The following is a 22155-nucleotide window of genomic DNA, read 5'->3' as shown; positions in this document are numbered from 1 at the left end:
AAAATAGGGAAAATTGCTTGCGCAGCTGCTAATGATGCAATCTGCAAAATCACCAGTAGAAGAAAAGTCAGTTGCGTGTTTACATTTGGAGACAGATAAGTTTGTTTTGTAGCAAGCTAAAATATGGGCTGTTTCTTGATTGGTGCCATGAGATATTTAAGAGGAGGTAACAGGCAAGAGACGTCAGGGAGGGAATCCCTGGTACTTGTAATGGCTGCTGCAAGCTGATCCCACGTGATCTGTAGTGGATTGGCCAGATTGGCTGTTCCCCCAACCCACGTGGTCCCGTGTCCACTTTCAGCAGGAAGCCAGAGGGCAGAAGACAGTAAAGGCACTTCAAATTTCATAAAGTTGGAAATCTGAATTGTAGTAAGACTAACGTTTACTGCTTATACAGTAGTCAAAGGATGGGGAATTATCCAGCTGGAGAGGGTGGGGAAGAGGGGTGAACTACAGCATGAAATGACAGGAAATCCTCCGTACATAGTCAGACAAAGCATCCCTTGAATGGCTGACAACCAGAGATGAGGACCGAGACATTTTGAAGCTGCAAGATTAACGATGAGTCTTCGGAAGGACGCTCCGGTGACAAGCTAGATAAATGCAGTTCAAAGGTACAGTCAGCGAAGAATCGCCACTTACAGAAGCGTCACTCACGTAAATACCTAAAGCCAAATACAAAAGAGCCATCGGAACTCAAGGGAGTAACAAAAACGCCAGGAATATGTTGTTGAAAGGGGGGGGGGGGCCACACACGCCATGACACAGAAAAAGGAAATGGGAGGAATAACACCGTGAATGTCAGGAAGTGAAACCGAGGTGCTTCGGAACAGTTCACCCGATGGGAAACCACCATGGCGAACGGTCGTCTGCCCTGCTGTGGCTCGAAGAAAACCTCTCTCACACTTCGGCAGGCGAACAACAGTCTTCTCACAGCTCCTTAGCAGATCCAAGAACAGCCTTCTAGAGCAATTTCAGACTATTCCTATAGTTTTGATACTCTCTGACAGCGCAGCGGCTGTTGCCGGCCTAAAAAAAAGTCCCTCTGGCACGAAGCCGCATACCAGTCACCACTTCTGTAAAAGCAGTGAAATAAGTTTAGCCCTCCTGCCTGCCCCGCCAGCTCAATCCAGTGCACATAATACGTGTGAACGTTACTTTGCATGAGGTCACGCGATTGGCTCAAGACAGAGCCTGTTTCGCAGCGCAGTTTCCTCTCAGGAATAGATCGGATCCTCTTTGCTTTTCGTACCAGCCGCACCCTAGATCTAGTACAAGAAATGACCACATCAGCGGAAGAAATTGCAAATGGCGTCTGGTCCCCATCATTCAAGGTCATTAAAAGGTTTTTGTCGCTGTATTGTACACGCGCCGTGCACTTCTGTTCTTGCAGACCAAAACGGCCACACTGAGGACAGAACATGCTCTTGGGAACTCTCTCAGCCCCACCTACCTCTCAAGGCGTCTGTTGTGGAGAGGCAGAAGGGGGAGCGATTGTAAGCTGCTTTCGAGATCTCTTACAGTAGAGACAAATCACTGAGTATAAATACAAACTCTTCCCCTCCCCCTCCAAAAGAAATAACTCCACACTCCAGCCCTGTCTCACAGCAGACGGCAACTCTCCTGTGGTCACCTCTGAGGATGATGCCTGTGTGCTACGAGGCCATGTTCCACGTCCGCTTAAAAAGCAGGCCCGGCTTCCCGGCTTTGTTTGAATGCCCCTTTTTTTTTATTGAAAGCTGCACTAACGCAGAGTTAATAGTTACTTACTGTAAGGCTAGCAGAGCACAAAGCTGTCGAGAACCCAAGCCCCCCCCCCCCCCCCTCGGTTACCCTGATGCTGCCGTCGCCGATTGACTAAACAGGGCTCACATTCTTCGCGCCTCTAACACTCCAAAGCATCCCGTCCCCTGCTTGAGAGTGAGGGGAACGCTGAAAGAAAGATACATGTAAAACGAGAGCCAAAACGAACAGAAAAGCCCAGCACTAATTTTAACAATCCACAAAGCCTGTCTGTCCCCCCTTCTTCGCCGGCGAGCTCCCTCCTCACAGCCCGGTTGGACCGGGGGGGGGTCTCCACGAAGCCAGCCGGCGGACCACGGAGCTGTCACGAAAGGGCTCCATTTACCTTCCATTTACGATTGTGCGGTTACAATGTGCAGACTTTATATTATTCGCTAGGTAACACATTTCAATGGAAAAGTCAACTCGGGAGATATACAGGTCACTCTAACAATAAGAAATACAGTTTCAGTCCAGGAGAGTTTTGTTTTTGCTTTCCTCAGAAAAGGGGTCTGAGCCCCTGCTCTCCTCCGAAGCATGTTCAGGTCCCTCTGAAGTGCTGCACGGGGTCTAGTCGTCGTCGGAAGAGACCTGATCCAGGGGGTAGACCATGAACAACACATCTGGTCGCGGCGGGACACAAGGGTGCCCGGGCCTCACACTCTCAAAGCCCAAAAAACTGAACGTTTTCAGTAATGGAGCTGTAAAGACAAAACGCCGGCATCAGGAAGGACGAGTATTTGAACACCCTCCAGTGCAAAATCCATGAGTCCAGCTACAAGCCAAGGCCAACTGAATAATATTCCAGAAACGTGCAAGTTGTCTAGTCCCCAGAGCTGAACATTCTGTTTATCTCATTCATCTTACATAGAGGGGAGGCGGCGAGCAACTAAGCCGAAACTACACCAGCCCCCTTTCCCCAGGAAAAAAAAAAAAGCAAGAATCCCAAATTCTCAAACTCGGCTCCACAGCTCATCAGGTGGGGGAGCTGAAAGCGCAGCCTGGTTCTCCTTGGGTGGAATAAAGGAAGAGGCACTCACCTCTGTCTTCTCTGCTTTTGCGGAAGCAAATGAAGACATAACTTGCTTTCATTTTCTCTTCAGCAAACTCCAACAGTGCTAATAATCTGCCAGGAGGGGGGAGGAAAAAGAGGGTATCAGACGGCGGCCGCCTTTTGCGGGCACAGTCAAGCTTAGTGCACAGGTCACACGAAGCTGCCCTCTACTGAATTAGCCCTTGGTCTATGGAGCTCGGTATTGTCTACACAGGCTGGCAGCTGCACTCCAAGGTCTCAAGCAGAGGTCTGTCACATCACCAAGTTCCTAAGATCCATTCCACTAGAACAGGGGTCTGCAACCTGCGGCTCTCCAGATGTTCATGGACTACAAATCCCATCAGCCCCTGCCAGCATGGCCAATTGGCCAACAGGTCGGAGAGCCGCAGGTTGCAGACCCCTGCATGACTGGAAGATGGCAAGCCCTTCCGCATGTAAACTAGCAGCTCTTCCACTGAGATACACCCTCAAGGAATGCGTTGGGCCAGGGTCAGTTTCTGTCTCTTGCAACTGATAAGGTGAAGTAGTGTGCGTGCAAAGAACCATAGAGTTGGAAGAGACCCCAAGGGCCATCAAGTCCAACCCCCTGCCATGCAGGAACAGACAATTAAAGCACTCCGAACATATGTTCATCCAGCCTCTGTTTAAAAACCTCCAAAGAAGGAGATTCCACCACTCTCGGAGGCAGTGAATTCCACTGTCGAACAGCCCTGACGGTCAGAAAGTTCTCTCTAATGTTTTGGTGGGATCTCTTTTCCTGCCCCTTGAATCCATTACTCCGTGTCCTGGTCTCTGAGGCAGCAGAAAACAAGCTTGCTCCCTCTTCGACATGTCATCCTTTCAAAGAGGATGGTGGCGATGCTAGGGGCAAATCTAAAACGGCCCCTATTACTTTTGTAGTGGCAACAAGTATAAAATCCTGGCCAGGTTGCATAAAGGAAGACGGCAGAATATTGAGAGCCAGGATTAAAAACGCCAGTCCCACAATGAGGTTTTGGTCCCCAAGTCGATCAAGAAACATACCCCCTTGCTACAGGATTGACAATTTTGGGAACAAAGTTTCTGGGCCCCAAGTTCTCTAAACAAGAATGGAAGCATATCTGGTTTGTGTTGGTCTCTCCCATTTAAGCTAACGTTTCTAATGAGGGAGAAAGACAAAGAGATGGGGTGAATGCAGACAAATGCCACCCATCCCAAAGACAGGGCATGAGGTATACAGACACCCCAAGTCCGTCTGCTCTGCATCAACTTTTCCCTGTTTTTGAACTGTGTCCTCAAACAGCCCCACCGCTCCGTCTGAACAAGGGTCTCTCGGCAAGCCAGTCAAAACTGTTTTTAATCAAGACCCGACGAAACGACGCCCCGTGCGACTGGAGAACCACGGCAGGCGAAAATTAGCTCGGGCCTCGGCTAATATGCTTGTGATCCATTTTAATTAGAACCTCCGCCGCGCATCTTTTAGACAGCTAAAAATAACCAGTTATGCAATTGTACTTAACCGGTGCTTAGGGTGGAAGTGCTAATGCCCAAAAATCTGTCACAAGGAAGAGACAGGTGAGGTGAAGAACTGAGGGAATGCACACGTGATTCTCTATTGGAAAACGGAGACAGAAGACCCGTGGCAAACACCGGAGGTGGATCCAAAGATGAGACTTGAAGGACTGGGGGAGGCAGGTTGTTGGCTTGGAAACCAGGACATTTTAAGTGGTCACATACTGGCCTAACCCAGCCTAAAAAGATCAGGACTTCTCTCAATCAATTTTTCTGCACTTTGCTCCCGTCGTGCAGCCGCTGCCCGCCAATCATGCAGAAAACTCCCTCCATTGATCCCAGTGTTTCCCAACCTTTTTGAGGTCAGGGTACCCTTGACCTCACTCTTCATATCTCACGGTACCCCTGCCGCCACCCTCCACCTTCCCCTCCCATTGCCCCTGCTTGCCACACCCCCCACCTTCCCCTCCCAGGGTGAAGGGAAGCACTGGGGGTGGTGGTGGCTGCTGACCTTGTGGCAGGCCCTGCCCCATGGGCCAGCTCCATGTCCTTGCTGGCTCCGGTGGGAGACACCACAAAATGGGGGAGGGGGGGCGGTAGTGTTGCCACGGTACCCCTGGGACATGCTCACGGCACCCCAGGGTACCAGGGAACCCTGGTTGAGAATGGCTGGTTTATCCCAACTAATTTCCATCACAGCTACTTCTCCGCGCTTTCGCTTGTTTCGCAGCCGAGTTCAGACGCTTACCCTTCTTTGCTCCCGTCCGCTAATAAACCATCAGGGATTTCCACAAAAAGACTCTGATCGGACAGCACTGCATCCCAGGAAGAGATCTTGACTTCCGTCACTTTGTACTGGAAGTGGACAATGTGTGGTTTCCCATCATGCACTGGAAGATCTTGGTTAACAGTGAGCTTCTCATCCTTCGGGTTTTACAGAACCAAAAAAAAAAACAAAAGAAAAAAAACACGGTGTGTTCAATCACAGGAGGAGTTGCTACGATTAGCATTTTTCCATTCGCTTCATTTACAAGGCTAGCTACCACCATTGCTTATATTTATTAAAATGTTAATCCCGCTTGCTGTTTAGAACCGCTGAGAACCAACAATGCTCCTGTTCAACTGAAAAGTTCTCTTGGTTACAGGCCAAGTTAGTTTAACAGCCCGATCTAGAGTAGGCTGGAGGGCCGGGACAGCACTATTCCTGCGCTGCCCTGGCCAACTAAGGTTGGCCCCACCCCCCCAGCCACGTTTTTTGTGATGGCAGGGCTGGATGGTGGCAGCGGCTTCCAGGTCGGGCGTCACGGAGCTGCGCCACACCCAGCTGCTAGGGTTAAAGCACGTGCCCGCCACGAGTTGGGCACCCGCACCAACACAAGAGTTTGCCGGTTCCAGAGAGAAATTGGGCTGCCCGCCATTTTTGGCGCGAGAAAGGCCTATTTATCCCTCCTTTCTGGCTGCAAGACAATTGTTTGTTCTAACAGCCAAGACAGTGCTTGTAAAAAGTGTTATGGAAACTCAGAGCCCAGGGGAGCAGAGCGGTCAGGTGATTGCTGAGAGCAACCCAGGGTGGGAGAATGGGAGCGTTGTTGTTATGTGCGCTCCGAGCCAGCGTCAACCGACTTGCAGCAGAGAGCCGTTTCCCTGTTATTTTGAAGAGAGGTGCCGCCTAATAAAAGCAAGCACCATAAACACTCCAGGGTCCTGAAAAGGGTTCCTGGAATCCCTTATTTCCAAAGGTGCCCAACACCGCCACACTAAAAATTAGTCAATAGCAGGATCCAGCCATACCAGGGGTCTGCAACCTGCGGCACTCCAGGTGTTCATGGACTACAATTCCCATCAGCCCCTGCCACAGTGGCAGGGGCTGATGGGAATTGTAGTTTATGAACATCTGGAGAGAAGAAGAAGAAGAGTTTGGATTTATATCCCCCCTTTCTCTCCTGTAGGAGACTCAAAGGGGCTTACAATCTCTTTTCCCTTCCCCCCTCACAACAAACACCCTGTGAGGTGGGTGGGGCTGAGAGAGCTCTGTAGAGCTGTGACTAGCCCAAGGTCACCCAGCTGGCGGGTGTGGGAGTGCCCAGGCTAATCTGAATTCCCCAGATAAGCCTCCACAACTCAAGCGGCAGAGCTGGGAATCAAACCCGGTTCCTCCAGATCAGAGTGCACCTGCTCTTAGCCACTACGCCACTGAGCCGCAGGTTGCAGACCCCTGAGCTATACGCTACAAAGTCCGTGTGTTTGCTGGGAAACAATCCAAGGATTTTATGCAGAGTAGAAATTCTGGGCCTTCCAGGTGCACATCGGCTCTTTTATTTTTGCAACCACCGTATGCCGGAAGTTGTCGCTTTCGTCCGTTTGCAGGTTGGCCCCGCAGAAGGCCCTGCTCCGAAGACCGAAGCTGCTGTTCGCATCCAGCCTCCCCCCACCTCTGCAACCGCTTGTTAAGAGAAACCAAACGAGGCTCACCTTATATATCAAAGCTGAGGGAGAAGGATCCCTGCCAACCCCTCGCCCACCGGGGATCTTCGACAGTGGGTGAGGGGCATCAGGAGCACCACAGAGGCCCTGGGACAATGTGCCTGCAGCACTGGACTTGAGGGCAGTTACTCAAAGGCAAAATACTACTGCAAGGAGAAGAGAGAGAAAAAAGGCACGTGGTTAGACGTGGGAGCCCTGCTGGTTGTCCCGGCTGAGTCTCTGCACTAGCTAGTCTTCTAGCGTCGCCTGCGTACGATCCATTCTGAGCAGGAAGTCCTCAGACACAAGCCAACAAAAGCCAGGGAGAGAAGAGAGTGCAGTGGAGAAGGCTGGGGGCGTAGCAAACTCCTCTGCTGGCAAGAGGCCCGGGCGACCAAGCTCATGAGCACGCTTTTTCAATAAACATCTAGAAATAGAGCGACAGATTCTTGAAGGGGCAGGGTTGGGTTTCGTGTTTTCAGACGGAGCGACGAGGGTGGCAGAGGTTCCTCAAAGCACTGGGAGTAGATTGTTTTAATGTCTGCGCGGGGAGGCTGCAACCCTTGAGGGAGCCTGTGTGTGTCTCTGCGTGGGCCCATTCCAGCCCCCACGGAGAGAGAAGAACGAGAGCAAACGGAGAGACGCATGCCGGGGCTTGCTTGCAGGGTTTCGGTGAAGTGGTGGAAAGCCAGCTTGTAGCTCTCCCACAATTGAGACGCACCGTTTGCCTCTCTTCTTACTTTATAGGAGACAGCAATTTTGGCCCGGCTTATGATAAAGGTATAGTTTCCTCTTCACCCTGGGGTGCCAAAGCAAGCAGTGATTTTATAGGCAAGCCGTTTTTGTGGGGTAGTTTGCCATTGCTTTCTCCGGCTATTCTTTACTCCCTAGCTATGAGCTAGGTCTGTGGTGGCGAACCTTTGGCACTCCAGATGTTATGGACTACAATTCCCATCAGCCCCTGCCAGAATGGCCAATTGGCCCTGCTGGCAGGGGCTGATGGGAATTGTAGTCCATAACGTCTGGAGTGCCAAAGGTTCGCCACCACTGACGCTAGGTACTCATTTACCGACCAAGAAATGGCTGGCTGGCTGAGTTGACCATAAGCCAGCTGCCAGGATATCTGACCCACAGGGGGCTCGAACTCCTGACCGTGTGAGTGGCAGTGCAAGCACTTAACCACTACGCCACGCGGCTCCCTTGCCCCACAAAAGGGAAGCTCCCAAGGCAGATAATGCAGCCCGAGAGAGGCCACAGTTGTGAACAGAGACAGATGTATCCAACAGATAATTTAATGCATTTCTGGCCAAAGGTGCCCTTAACTGTGACAATTTTATATATTTACAAGCACACAGTCCATGACGGAGAAATGCACAAAACACTCCTCCAAAGACATGCTACTTTGGTCCTAAAACACACTGGGTTCTTTGTGGAATATATTTTTTTTATCTCTCCACCCTTCTACAGATCTTCCTATTCTTCTCCTTGCGTCCGACGACCCTGCTGCCGTCACTAACGCGATCAGCAGCTGGCTTCTTGGCATTTGTGCACGGTGAAAGTCCCTGTAATTATAAACAGAATTTCTTCCCCAGTCCCATCCATGTCTAATCTGCAAGTTCAAAGATATGCATTTTGTGCGTTACTGAACATGGTCCTTTGATACAAGAGCATTTATAGTTCATTGAACGACTACCGTATGTCTAACACACGCCCTTGGACCCAGGCAGAGCATTCTACAACAAAGGCAGTCCAGCTAGCTGAGTTCTATGGCGGAGGAATATACAGCCCTACTAACATCTTTTTCTGAGACAGACTACACCCGTTACCCCACACTGTGACAAGTCTATTGGAAAAACGTCAAAGGTTTAAGTTAAGATGCAATTCACCAGGTCAAAGTTTCCGGGAAAGGAATACCGCAGCAACTAACACAGTATTAGCTGAATCATAGAGTTGGGAGAGACCCCAAGGGCCGTCAAGTCCAACCCCCTGCAATGCAGGAACACACAATCAAAGCACTCCTGACAGATGGCCATCCAGCCTCTGTTTAAAAACCTCCAAAGATGGAGACTCCACCACACTCCAAGGTAGTGAGCCCTAACTTGTCAGAAAGTTCTTCCTGTTTAGGTGGAATCTCTTTTCCTTCACCTTGAACCCATGACTCCCGGTCCTAGTCTCTAGAGCAGCAGAAAACAAGCTTGCTCCCTCACCGACATGACATCTTCAAATATCTAAACAGGGCTATCATGCCTTAACCTTCTCTTCACCAAACGAAACATCCCCAGCTCCCCAAGTCTCTCCTCGCAGGGCATGGATTCCAGACCTTTGACCATTTTGGTGGCCCTCCTCTGGACCCATTCCAGCTTGTCAGTATTGAAAGAAGAAAACACTTCACGCAGCAGAGGAGGTGGGCAAGCAGCTCACAAAAACATAAGCCGCAACAAAATCAGACAGGCTTTCACGTGTCCCGAGACTGTTGGTTCCACATGTCACATCTGGAGCCTAAACCTCAAATATATCGGGCTTCCCCAACAGGAATGGGGTTCCGTGCTACAGCAAGGTTAATTTCTGCCAGAGAACCGCCAAACCAATTCCCAACACATCTGTGTTAAAGGCAGCCACAAAGACTCCGAGTCAACATGTTCCAGCTGGACAAAAGGAGCCTCGGCCTGCTAAACGGCACTAGCTTCCAGCTCCGCAGCCCATGCGTCCCTGAACGGCAACCATCAGCGATATTGTGCAAAGTCGAATGACTGCACGTGCCCAAACCGGGGCTCACTGAGAAAGCCGAATGGCCGGGTTGAAATTGGCAGGCGCCTCTAACTGAAGTTAATGTGCCTGCGTGGGCCAGTCCAAAGCAGCTGTACTGAAGGATGCCTGGCACTGTGGCTCGTTCATGAAGCTGGCCGGCCTGCGTCAACCGTATTCACTGGAACAGTGAACTAAAGACGCAGGGCTCTGCCGCTCCGCTGGGTGGAGGAGACAGGCGTGGCGAAACGCTTGGCACGGCCTTCCCTGCCGTCCCTCTTTGGCCTCCCCAAATACGGCTGGCAGATGTGTTTTGTTTTCTCCGACCAACAATGCAGCATTATCATTGCTGGAGGATGTTTGAATAATCAAGTGTGGCGCTGAAAATCAGGATTTCCCCCCCAGGGAAAGCAGTTCATTCTGGCGGCAGCGAGCCCCACAAAGAGCTTCAGAGGGGCAGAGGAGTCCCCTCTGTGACTAAATTATATCAGGATATTGGATGTTTAGACAGGTATGCATATAGATGGCCCCTCATCTCAATTCTGCATCGAGAAACACCAGATTCTGCAACTGGTGTACATCGTGCGCCTTTGCTTGTTTTGTAGGACCTGGTCCGTTTCAGGTAATCATTGGGGGGGGGGTGTGTGCTATGAATAGCAATGAAACCTCCCCCCACCCCCTTCCAGCACGTTACACACACTTCAAAAGCACGGAAGCTAAAACTCGCAAGGAGACGGCACTCTGTGCACAGTACAATACATTCTGCATCTCTAGCCGCAACTGCAGAATTCACAGTTCTGGGCATGCTCGGTGAAGAGGAGCCGCACGCCACCCTCACAGGAACGTTGTGAACTTCTGTGGAAGTGGGGTTCAGCCAGCAATCTATATCTCGCCTGCCTCTGCTTCCTGCCACCTCTGTGGCACATTCATCTTTGCAAAAATGCAGGAACAAATCGCTTTGCAACTCTGGGGGCTTTGTGAATTCAAGGGAGTCTTTATTTATGTTGTTTCAGAGGCTGGTCTGCAGTACAAAATCTAGATTTGAGTTTCATGGAACTTCAGAAACTAACAAGGTCTCCTCGGTCTCTAAGGTGCCAACAGACTCAAATCTAGCTGTTTTATTTCCTTGTTTTATTTGTACTGTACCTCTCTCCCTAATGAAGTCCCAGATGGGCATATATCACTCTCTTCCATTTTATCATAACAGTTCTACCACATGGGCCCAAGATCACCCAGCAAGCTTAGGTGGCAGAGTGCAGATTCAAAGGTAGTTTTCTGTCATCCTAATATCCGAGTCCAGTGGCAGCAGAAGAAGAAGAAGGAGGAGGAGGAGGAGGAGGAGGAGGAGGAGGAGTTTGGATTTATATCCCCCCTTTCTCTCCTGCAGGAGACTCAAAGGGGCTTACAATCTCCTTGCCCTTTCCCCCTCACAACAAATACCCTGTGAGGTAGGTGGGGCTGAGAGAGCTCCGAGAAGCTGTGACTAGCCCAAGGTCACCCAGCTGACGTGTGTGGGAGTGCGCTTAGGACCAACGAAGTTTTATTCTTGATACAAGCTTTCGTGCGCACGCACGCTTCTTCAGATATCTAAAGAAGCCTGCACGCACATGAAAACTTATCCCAAGGATTAAACTTGGTTCGGTTTGAACCTGATGTGTTTCCTCACTCCTACATTCCTGCTGGGTGACCCTGGGCTAGTCACAGTTCTCTCAAAACTCTCTCATCCCCACCCACCTCACAAGGCGTCTGTTGTGGGGAGAGGAAGGGAAAGGAGCTTGTCAGCCACCTTGAGTCTCCTTACAGGAGAGAAAGGTGGGGTATAAATCCAAACTCCACCTCCTCCTCCGGTGCCACTGGACTAAAACTTTTTTCTGCCCAACACAGCTAACCAATATTACATTCACACCACTACAACTACCTCACTCAAAGGACAGTGATGGAAGATAATTTCTTTGGGAGTTGTGCCATGCTCACGGCAGACTTCTCCCCCCCCCCTCCCCCAAAATCCTGCAATGTCTGAGCAAGCTGGCCAATGTAAAGCACTATCCGTATGATTTGCATGTAGATTTCCTCTGTCTTACTTTAATTTCCGGTTACAAGCTTCGCATCCCCCCCAAAATAATAATAATAATAATGCGCCGTTCCGAAAACACTAGGGCAGCACTTGAAACATCTTTGAATTGACAAAATTAACATCTGTCAAATTCAGAAGGGAGGCCCTGCTGGGATCCGCACAAATACTACACCGATGCATTACAACTTCCTAAGCCTTTGGGTGAGGCTCGAATTGTAATGAAAGGCCAACAACCAGCTAAAGATCTGGCAGCTGTGAAATCTACAACAACAACAACAACAACCACAATAATCATCTGCACTTTGACCAGAGATGACAGCAATACAGTGGAAACATGTGTACATCACAAGAAGCAACTAGTTTCCCCAGTCCATCTTCAACTCCCTGGAAGGAATGTCTCTTGAGACTTATACTACACGGTGAAGAAGGAGGAAGAGGAGGAGTTTGGATTTATATCCCCCCCCCCTTTCTCTCCTGTAGGAGACTCAAAGGGGCTTACAATCTCCTTGCCCTTCCTTCCCCCCTTACAGCAAACACCCTGGGAAATAGGTGGGGCTGAGAGCTCCGAAAAGCTGTGACTAGCCCAAGGTCACCCGGCTGGCGTGTGTGGGAGTGCATAGGCTAATCTGAATTCCCCAGATAAGCCTCCACAGCTCAGAGCGGGGAATCAAACCCGGTTCCTCCACCTGCTCTTAACCACTACAGTCAACGACCAAATATTATATTGCACTGTGCTCTACTGAATGAGAGCAGCCCATGCTAATCCACCTCCATTATCTCTTGCATGGATAAGGGAATGAGAAAAATCTCAAAGAATGATCGCTAGACAATTATTCAAATCATTAAAAATAAAAACCAACACCCTAAAATAATTGGATGAGAGCAAAAATCAGGCCACACTACGCTTGGCTAAATGGCTGGGTGGATTTAACCCAAATGGCAATCAACTTGTCTGATACAGTGGCCCAACTTGGGGGGGCCTGAATGTTGCTTTGCTAATGAAAGTCTTTCCTACCAGAAAGCAAGAGGGAACAATCCCAAAGCTCCTAGTCGCAAGCAAAGTTTGGATAACTGGGTCAGTAAGGACTGGTGAATTAAAAGCCTGGCCCAAAGATTGTTCATATCATATTAACTGGGGACTAGCAAGTTGGAGCATCCAGGGGAAACTGTACTTCGCATGGACAAAGGAGTCCTTAAGAAAAGAAAAATTAAGTACAGATTTCAAGGGAGCTTCATTGCTAGTGTCGAGATTGACAGCCAGGGGAACATGTATTATCTGAGGCTTGTATTATCTGAGATTTTTAAGAAAACAGCAACTGCTGGTGATCTTCTACCGCTGTGCCATAGAGAGTGTCCTGACATACTGCATCTGTGCATGGTTTGCCAGTTGCACAGTGGCAGATAGGAAGGCGCTCCATAGGGTGATTACTGCTGCCCAGAGAATTATTGGCTGCCCTCTCCCCTCTTTGGAAGAACTCTATAATTCCCGCTGCTTAACGAAAGTTCGGAATATTCTGAAAGACCCGTCTCACTCTGCCTACTCTTTTTTTGAAATAGTACCATCTGGCAGACGATATAGGATCATTAAAACAAGGACATCTAGGCTCAGAGACAGCTTCTATTCTAGAGCTGTAGCTATGCTGAACTCCATGGTGTCGTGCGGACGTGGTTGTGTAGGGATGGTTGGAAGGGGGATTGTGGAAGATGGGGTGTGAGGACTGCAGAAATGTGCCTCGGGGGATGTTTGTATTTTCGTTGTGCGTGCACAGTGACATTAAAGTTTATCTTATCTTATGTGGACCAGGAACCACTTGAGTGGACTCACATACCTCTCCCCCCTCACTGTTTCCCCTAAACCCCAGAACCACAAACGGCAGAGCTGGGGCCCAGACCAAGTGAAGGAGTGCACACCTGGTCAATTCAAGGTGGCATGCATATTAGTCCCATGAGGGTGGAGAGCATCATGTTCCCTAGATAGATCTTTGCAGGATCCAGACCCCAACTCTGGTGACAGGAAGGGGCAGGACTTCTCAGCTTCCTAGATAAACCTTCAGTTGTGGCCTAGCACTTCACGGTTGAACATCCTCCCAGCCCAACTTCTGCTTAAGGATGCCAACAGGAAAAACTCAGCTTGGCTGATCTCCGTAGCCCAAGGGACCCACCCACCCGCAGTTCTCACTGCCTCAGTCAGAACTTCTGCTTCTACTGTGACACTAATGATCACTACGAGAACAGAGCAAGTACAGAGATTTCTGAACGCTTTGCTAAGATTAAAAAGCAGCTGGGGAGAATAGCCAATGTTGTGTCTCAAAAAACGGTGACATTCAAAGAGTTCTACTTGGGCGCTCGAGCAGTGTTCAAACAGGGGGTTTCATTAGTGCAACAGCCACTGATAAATTGATAGCGCAACTGAAATGCAACGGAGGCTCTCCTAGATATCTGGTTTTTGCTTCTTCTTTTTATTGCAACTGCAAAGGATCAAGGCTGCAGGAAGGATACTGGCATGCTGTTCAGCGCAAAGTGTTATTTTATTTTAAAACGGGCTCAGTCTGCCTTTCCTGTGGTCTCCTCAAGAACAGCTGCAGGGATGAGTCGAAGGAACCTGAAATTATCTAGGCAGAACAAAAAGGAACCCCAATCTCAAAAGTGTGTAATACTCTCAGCTGTAAGGTTAGATGTTCTGAGAGCTGGGGGTAACCCTGTGGTAGTCTGCAAATGTTTGTGCAGATGCATGCCTACACACAAATACACATGTATCCCAAAAGTACAAGAGGTCGCAGAGAAACCATGTCTGATTTTGCGAAAAAGCTGGCTTTTTAACTGAGCTCTCAAAAGGTAAGTTACGCAACTAAGTAGAAGGCATTTTTTTAGATTGCAATAAAACTTTGCCTGCAGTGCACCTGATGATTTCACACCAACCACAACGTTAAAAAGGTCTAAAATTAGTAGGCCGCGATGCTTTCAAGAGTGACGTATGCAAGACAGCGTGTTCATACGCTGTAGTGAATGTTAAGAGGATCACTGGGCCCTGCCCGCGCCCCGCCCCCCCCCCCCTTGCTGACCTGATTTCTAGACGTCTAGATGGATGGAATTACCTCACTGTTTATGTAACACCAAAGGCCTTGAGTGGATTTTAGAAAACAGATCCAGATGAGTGTCTTGCGTACACCCATATTTAAGTTTAGCAGTCAGTCACAGGGGTTCCAGCCAGCGGTACGCAGACAATAATATTAAGCTGCTGTGTTTGTTTGGTTTTTTATTGTTGTTTGAAAACTCAACACACATTATGTCTTGGAAGCAACCTCAGAAAACCTTCCCCGGGAACAGCAGTAAACAAAAGTCCTTCCTGTTTTGCAATCCACTAAGATTTTTCAAATATCCCTCTAAACCACAGGTGTCAAACTCGTGCCCCTCCAGATGTTACGGACTACAGTTCCCATCATCCCCTGCCAGCATGATGCTGGTGGGGAATGATGGGAACTGTAGTCCATAACATCTGGAGGGCCGTGAGTTTGACACCTATGCTCTAAACCAGGGGTCTTCAAACTATGGCCCTCCAGATGTTCATAGACTACAATTCCCATGAGTCCTACCACTTGGCCATGCTGGCATGGGGCTGATGGGAATTGTAGTTCATGAACATCTGGAGGGCCATGGTTTGAAGACCCCTGCTCTAAACGTTTGCCGGCTCAAGTGACAATATGACTTGCAAGCACAGATCCCCAGGATAAGCTTTAGATGATTCAGCTCCCAATCGAAAATGTGTTTGTTTTGAGGAAACAGGAACTGTATTTATTTTGTTTTTGTTTTTTAAAAAAAAAACACTGCTCTTAAAGCAACAGTGCTGAGGCTAAAGTTTGAAAGCTGTGTTTGTGTTTAACAGATCTGTACATTGTTTACTAGCAGGCTTCTCAATCACTCAATCTCCTTGGGCCTTGGAAACTAAGCAGGGTCAGCCTAGTTAGTACTTGGAGGGGCGACTATCAAAGGAAGCACAAGAAGACAATGGCAAACCACCTGTTTGTCTCTGGCCTTGAAAACCCTACAGGGTCGACACAAAACTACAAGCATGACACAGGGAACAAACTGGAATGGAAAGCTAGATCACTGTGCCCCGGGTTGCTCAAAAAACCCCCCACTGAAGCGTAGACTGTGCAGAAACATGTTTAAAGTGCAGTGTGATGAGTTTAAAGTGCATGAATGATCAGGCTTCTTTCATACATAGTCTTATTGCATTGCACTTTAAACATATTTCTGCAGTGGATGATTGAGCGGTTTTTTTGAGCAGCCAAGAGCACAGTGATTTAGTTTTGTAATTTTTGTAATGGTTTTATCTTCTGCACGCTGCCTGGAGCCCTTCGGGGGGTGGGTGGTATAACACATCTAATAAATAAATAAGCAATCCAACCTTAGAGTCACCATAAGTCAGTTTTGACTTAACGTAACTTCCCACAACCACCAACCCTTCGTTCTAAAGCACTAGAAAAGGCGTACCTCTGCAATTAAACTGCAAAATGACTTCCACCGACAGAAGCAAGTAAATAATTTGAGACAGGCGTCCCACGCGGGGCTGCGGCAGAAAACGGGAGTTTAGTGCCACCTTTAAGTAACAAGCATAAATGCTGGGGGGCTACAGCTGACTTCTTCGGATGTAGTGATGTAGACAGATGTTTTACATAGAAGGTATGAAGCAAGCAAGCAAATCGTCCCTGGGCCACGAAATGGAGGAAGCAAAGGGTGATGTGCAAGATTGAGAGCAGCAGTGGCGTAGGAGGTTAAGAGCGCGTGTATCTAATCTGGAGGAACAGGGTTTGATTCCCAGCTCTGCCACCTGAGCTGTGGAGGCTTATCTGGGGAATTCAGATTAGCCTGTGCACTCCCACACACGCCAGCTGGGTGACCTTGGGCTAGTCACAGCTTCTCGGAGCTCTCTCAGCCCCACCTACCTCACAGGGTGTTTGTTGTGAGGGGGGAAGGGCAAGGAGATTGTCAGCCCCTTTGAGTTTCCTGCAGGAGAGAAAGGGGGGATATAAATCCAAACTCTTCTTCAAACTCTTCATTGAAATCCAATCAAGAATAACAGGCCCCATCTTTTTTGCCCTCAAGTCACAGCTGACCACGCAAAGTTTTTAAGGCAAGACACGGTTTCCATCACAAAGTTTTTAAGACAAGACACGGTTTCCACGGCTGATGGGAATTGTAGTCCATAACATCTGGAGTGCCAAACGTTCGCCACCACAGCACTAGGACCACCCCTGCTTAGCTTTTGATATCTGACAAGATCAGGCTAGTCTGAGCTATCCAAGTCTGGTAACCACACACTAGCTTTATTAATCTAGTTAACATTTGCACTGAATGGGGTGGATGGATTTCCCTAAGGTAGTTCACATCTAGCAGAGCTAAAGAGCTCTTTTTCTTTTTCAAGTAATTGTGCTTGGGATAGTTTGGCGTACAAGTGGTTGGTGAAAACAGGATCCTCGGTTAGTATTCTTTGCAAAACAAATGCAGGTCTCTGCCCAGGATAATCAATTAGCCACATGGTTTGGGGTGTGTCGATCGCAGGCAAAGTTTCCCTACAGGTTATTGCGACGATAAGCAAATTCTTTCTTTAAAAAACACCCTCTGTGGACCGGAAAAAGGAGTAGAAACCTCTTTCGTTTGGAGCAGTGAAGAATGCCCCATTTTTAAACAACTGATGTTCTGCAACCCCCATTTCTTTCAAGAAGAAACTCCATCATTAACACCAATCTGGAACCTGGGGGGGGGGGGGGGGCAATGTTAAATGGCTTATGTTTACCTATTTAAGGAATCTGAACCCCACCGGTCTATCCAAAATATCCGATTCCCAAGAACCTGAGTTTATTAAAAAAAAAACTTTCAGAAATTTCTGACTCTAGCACCAAATCCCAATGGCGAAAATATTATAGCCTCCAAACCCAAATCGTCCCATAATCTATGATTTCCACCTCGCGTCAAAGGATTGCAGGGGAGAAACACAAAAGGCGACAGTCTGTATTCTGACAGTCAATTCATTAAACCTTGTACAGGGGTTGAAATGGTCGCCTCTGAAAAAGGACCCCGCTGACAGGAAGCCATTTCTCAGAATGATCTCCATAGACAAAGGGGTGCCAACTTTTCATAATGGTGGGATGCTGCGATTATTCCAGCCCAGTTTCCATAACGCTTATGGGTAAACCCACCCTCCGGATCACAGTGGAGCCTTATTTCTTTTAAATTCACACCAAAAGCACCTGTTTATTTTGGGTGGGTAGCCTGACTTAACCTACAGTAGCAGAATTGGACTCCAGCAGTATTTTAAAGGTCAACGACATTTACTCAGTCTTGTTTTCGGAGGTCCAAGGGCATACTCTGGATTGCAGCCCGAACCGTCCAGTTAACGTTCTCTGTGACCACTTCCCAGAGGCAGAAACACACAAGAAGTGGGCATGTGAGCCAGAAAAGCAGGCTTCTTTCAAGCCAAGGGGTTCACCGTTCTAGAACTCGGTATAAGGAAGTTACGTGCACGCAACTGTTATCATCTGCCCTACCCAGCTTTATAAAATGCTCGTCGCGAATTATTTTCCTGTAGAGCACCAACAATAGCTCGCGCACCCACTCCAAGATGCCCAGGAAAGCCTGGCCCTCCCTGAGCTCCAGATACGAGGCCACTCCGCCGCACGGCTACAGCTAGCAGAGTGAACGCTCCCCCTATTTTGTGCAGGGAAAAAGCCTTCTCGAGATAGCAAAAATAAACAGGATCCGAGCAGACTGATTTCTGTTTGTATCCGACAAACTGATACGACGCTTATGCACTAGAGGGCGGGGTGTGTGTGTGTGTGTGTCAGTCTTTAAAGCACTACCGGCCTTGAATTTTGTGGTGCCACTACAGATTCAGAGTCACCCGCCCAAAAGAAAACAGGTGTCGAAGCCGCTGTGGAGGACCAACAGCGTTTTGTTTCGTGTAAGATTTTGCAGACTAGCAGCACCCGTCTCGGCAATTCCGGCCAAAGCTGGCTGTGGCCTGAAAAAAGCTAAGCAGACATTTTAGAAGCGGCCCTGGCAAAGGGACCTCAGGGCTGCTGTCCAACCTGGCAATGCTTTCCAAAATATGCCATGCCAAGAGGGCCAGGTGGGCATTGTGAGGCCACCTGTGGGGAAGATCTGAGCGTCAAAGCCTGGGTGTGTTTACCAAGCAGGCCAGCACCACCATGGATTTGGAGGGGGGGGGGTGTTTCCCCAGAGTTGCCCCTGGCTCTCCCCCTCCCCAAATGAACCTCCAAGCCAGGTCAAGAGAGACACAGGCCAAGAGTCCACCTGCGTGCAAGAAAAAGCAACCAGATTCTCCTGACTAGCAGGATCAAGGGGGGGGGGGAGATCAGAAAGGAAAGGGGGGTGCATGGGCGGGGAAACTAAGGGGGGAGGGAAAGAGCCCCCCCTTTCCTGGGAAGTCCCAGCCTCCATTTGAGGGCTGGAGCAACTGAGAGCAAAGCAGGCGTCGACGTGCACTAGCCACCGGGCGCGCGCACGCACGCCCCCTCCGACCCCCACTTTTGCACAAGCGCGTGCAAAACGCTCCCCCCCCCCGGTCATGCAAAGCTGGGTGTCTGCAAACATTAACACCCCCTCCCCCATTTTATTTCTGTCCTCTCCTTTCTCTCTTCCTCATACACCCCCCCCCCCCCCCCGCGGTCTTTGTGCATCATCCGGGTCTTTTGCAGAGGGGCGGGGGGGGGAGCGGCCCCGATCCGGAGGGGAGAAGGCCCCCTCCTCCTCGCAGGGCAAGAGGGCCGCCGCCGCCCCTCCCTGAGTACCTGTCCTGGGTGTTTATCATCCTCGGGGCTCGGCAGGACGGACGGGGGTCGGGGGAGGCGCTCGGTTCCGGGCCTCTCGGCAGCTCCTCCCTTCGCGAGCGCCCAGCTCCGACTGACGGACCGAAGCGCAGGCCCCGCCCCCTGGCTCATCTGCATAGTCACGCCCCCTCCGCCGCCAGGCTGCCTGGGAAACAGACGCTCGAAACAAAGGCAGACGCGGAGGAGGGAGGCGGGAGAAGCAGCCGGTCGCGCCCTCCGCGGGCACTGCGCAGGCGCGAGGAGCCAGACGCCGTGCGCTTGCGCGGTGGGAGTCTCGGGAAGATGTTGGCACGTAGTGTGCGCGGATGTAATATATGTATACACGAGATGTGTGTGTGTGTGTGTGTGTGTGTGTGTGTGTATCGTGTACATATATATAATATATATGTATACACAAATATATGTGTGTGTATATGTATATATATGTATGTATATATGTGTGTGTATGTATATGTATGTATGCATGTAACGTGTGTGTATATATATTATATATATGTATACACGATTTATATGTGTGTGTGTATATATGTATATGTATATATGTGTGTGTGTATGTATGTAACGTGTATATATATTACATCCGCACACACTACGCGCCATATATATATAGTGAGAGAGAGAGAATACTTAAGATACATGTTATATATATGTGTGAGTGTATATATATATACACAGAGAGAGAATAGTTAATATACATATAGTATAGAATAATATGTATATAAACTTACAGATTATATACATTCACAAATACACACATGCAATACTTATGTAAGTATATATAAATTTATATATGCTTAATATACACGTAATAGAATACTTATATGTATATAAAGATAAGTTTATATATTGTGTATACACAAGTATGCGCACACGTGTATACACACACACACTGATATACACGCAATACAGAACACTTATGTGCATATAAACTTATATAAATTTATAGTTTATATACATCACAGGCTTGGAGAAGCCCTATGAGGAAAGGCTGAGGAAACTGGAAATGTTCAGTCTGGAGAAGAGTTTGGGGGGTGACGTGGTTGTTTCTCTTGAAGTATTTTCAGGGCTGTCACTTAGAGGAGGGCAGGAAGCTGTTTTTGTTGGCAGCCGAGAATAAGGCTTGCAATAATGGGTTTAACTGACAGGCAGAAAGGCTCCGACTGGATATTAGGAGAAATATTTTTACAGTAAATGTTGTGCAAGGGAGGGGGTGAGCTCCTGATTGGCAGTCTTTAAGCAGTGGCTGGACAGACCCTTGTCTGGGATACTCTGATCCTCCATTGAGCAGGGGATAGGACCCTTCCAACTGTATGTTTCAAGTGCAAGCAAACAAAAAGCCGGTTTAGCGTGAGCGTGGGGGGGTCTTTGGGAGAAAATGCCAGGCGCCTTTTCTCGTTGCAACTGTTCGCCCACGGGCCAGCCCTCTTGGCTGCATGATTCTCCGCAGGAAACGAAAAAACAAACTGTTGTTCCAGTTCAAAAGAAGCTTGCCATCGGCCTTCCCATTCCCTCCTCGTTTAACGTTTCTGCTAGAGGAAGGAATCTATTTATAAGATTCAGGAAAAACAAAGCCAGACTTTCCCACAGCGCACTGCTCCTCTGGCTGATTGTCAGAGGGGAAGCCGGAATGTGGTCGGCATTATTTTTAGGATTCGCATGGGAAGAAAAGCTGCTCCGCTTTCAACGCGAGGGCAAATCGGTGCGCAGGAGCACTTAACCGGCCAGAAGGGCAGCTCCACATCATGTAAATGTTTTGCCACAGGAGGTGGTGATGGCCACTAACCTGGATAGCTTTAAAAAGGGCTCGGACAGATTTATGGAGGAGAAGTCGATCTATGGCTCCCAATCTTGATCCTCCTTGATCTGAAATTGCAAAGGCCTGAGCAGACCAGGTGCTCGGGAGCAGCAGCAGCAGCAGAAGGCCATTGCTTTCACATCCTGCATGTGAGCTCCCAAAGGCACCTGGTGGGCCACTGCGAGTAGCAGAATGCTGGACTAGATGGACTCTGGTCTGATCCAGCAGGCTAGTTCTTATGTTCTTATGCTTTCATGGGGAAGGAAGGCCACAGGTAAATCATGTATGAGATGCACCTCTGAGCTGTGGCTATGCTGAACTCCATGGTGTCCCCTTGATGCGGCTATGTAGGGATGGTTGGGATTGTGGAAGATGGGGTGTGAGGACTGCAGAAACGTGCATCGGGGGATGTTTGTTTGTATTTTCGTTGTGTGTGCGCAATGACATTAAAGTTCATCTTATTTTATTTATTTATATATTAGATTTTAAACCGCCCATCCCCGAAGGGCTCTGGGCGGCGTACAGCAGGCCTGCAACAACAATACATAGTAACATTAAACACAGCAGGCTAAAAACAACATTTAACACATAAAAACGAAGGTAATTTAAAACAATTTACAAATCTATAACCATAAAGCACAGCAGCAGCAATAATATATGGGGCTTCTGATCCTGCATCGGAGCGTGCCGGGAGGGGATAAGAACATGTAAGAAACAAAGCCACAAAATGGGACTGTGAATCCTTTTCAGACCAGAGTCCATCTAGTCCAGCTCTCTGCTACTCGCAGTGGCCCACCAGGTGCCTTTGGGAGCTCACATGCAGGATGTGAGAGCAATGGCCTTCTGCGGCTGTTGCTCCCGAGCACCTGGTCTGTTAAGGCATTCCAATCTCAGATCAAAG

The 22155-nt window shown here is 48.9% G+C and overlaps 1 protein-coding gene across 1 annotated transcript; it reads right to left on the bottom strand.

Annotated features, from left to right (window-relative positions):
- Positions 1-364: 364 nt before the first annotated feature.
- On the bottom strand, positions 365-21579 carry OAZ2 (ornithine decarboxylase antizyme 2). Its single transcript, XM_048482042.1, is given in 10 exon segments — positions 365-2483; positions 2823-2908; positions 5076-5251; positions 6800-6880; positions 6882-6957; positions 13439-13460; positions 13776-13832; positions 16104-16179; positions 19421-19604; positions 21551-21579. Coding segments are annotated over 10 exon segments (918 nt in total). The 3' UTR covers positions 365-2352.
- Positions 21580-22155: the final 576 nt, after the last annotated feature.

This window comes from Sphaerodactylus townsendi, linkage group LG17 (assembly GCF_021028975.2).
Source record: "Sphaerodactylus townsendi isolate TG3544 linkage group LG17, MPM_Stown_v2.3, whole genome shotgun sequence".
Taxonomy (NCBI): domain Eukaryota; kingdom Metazoa; phylum Chordata; class Lepidosauria; order Squamata; family Sphaerodactylidae; genus Sphaerodactylus; species Sphaerodactylus townsendi.
This window is presented reverse-complemented; position numbering and strand designations above follow the sequence as displayed.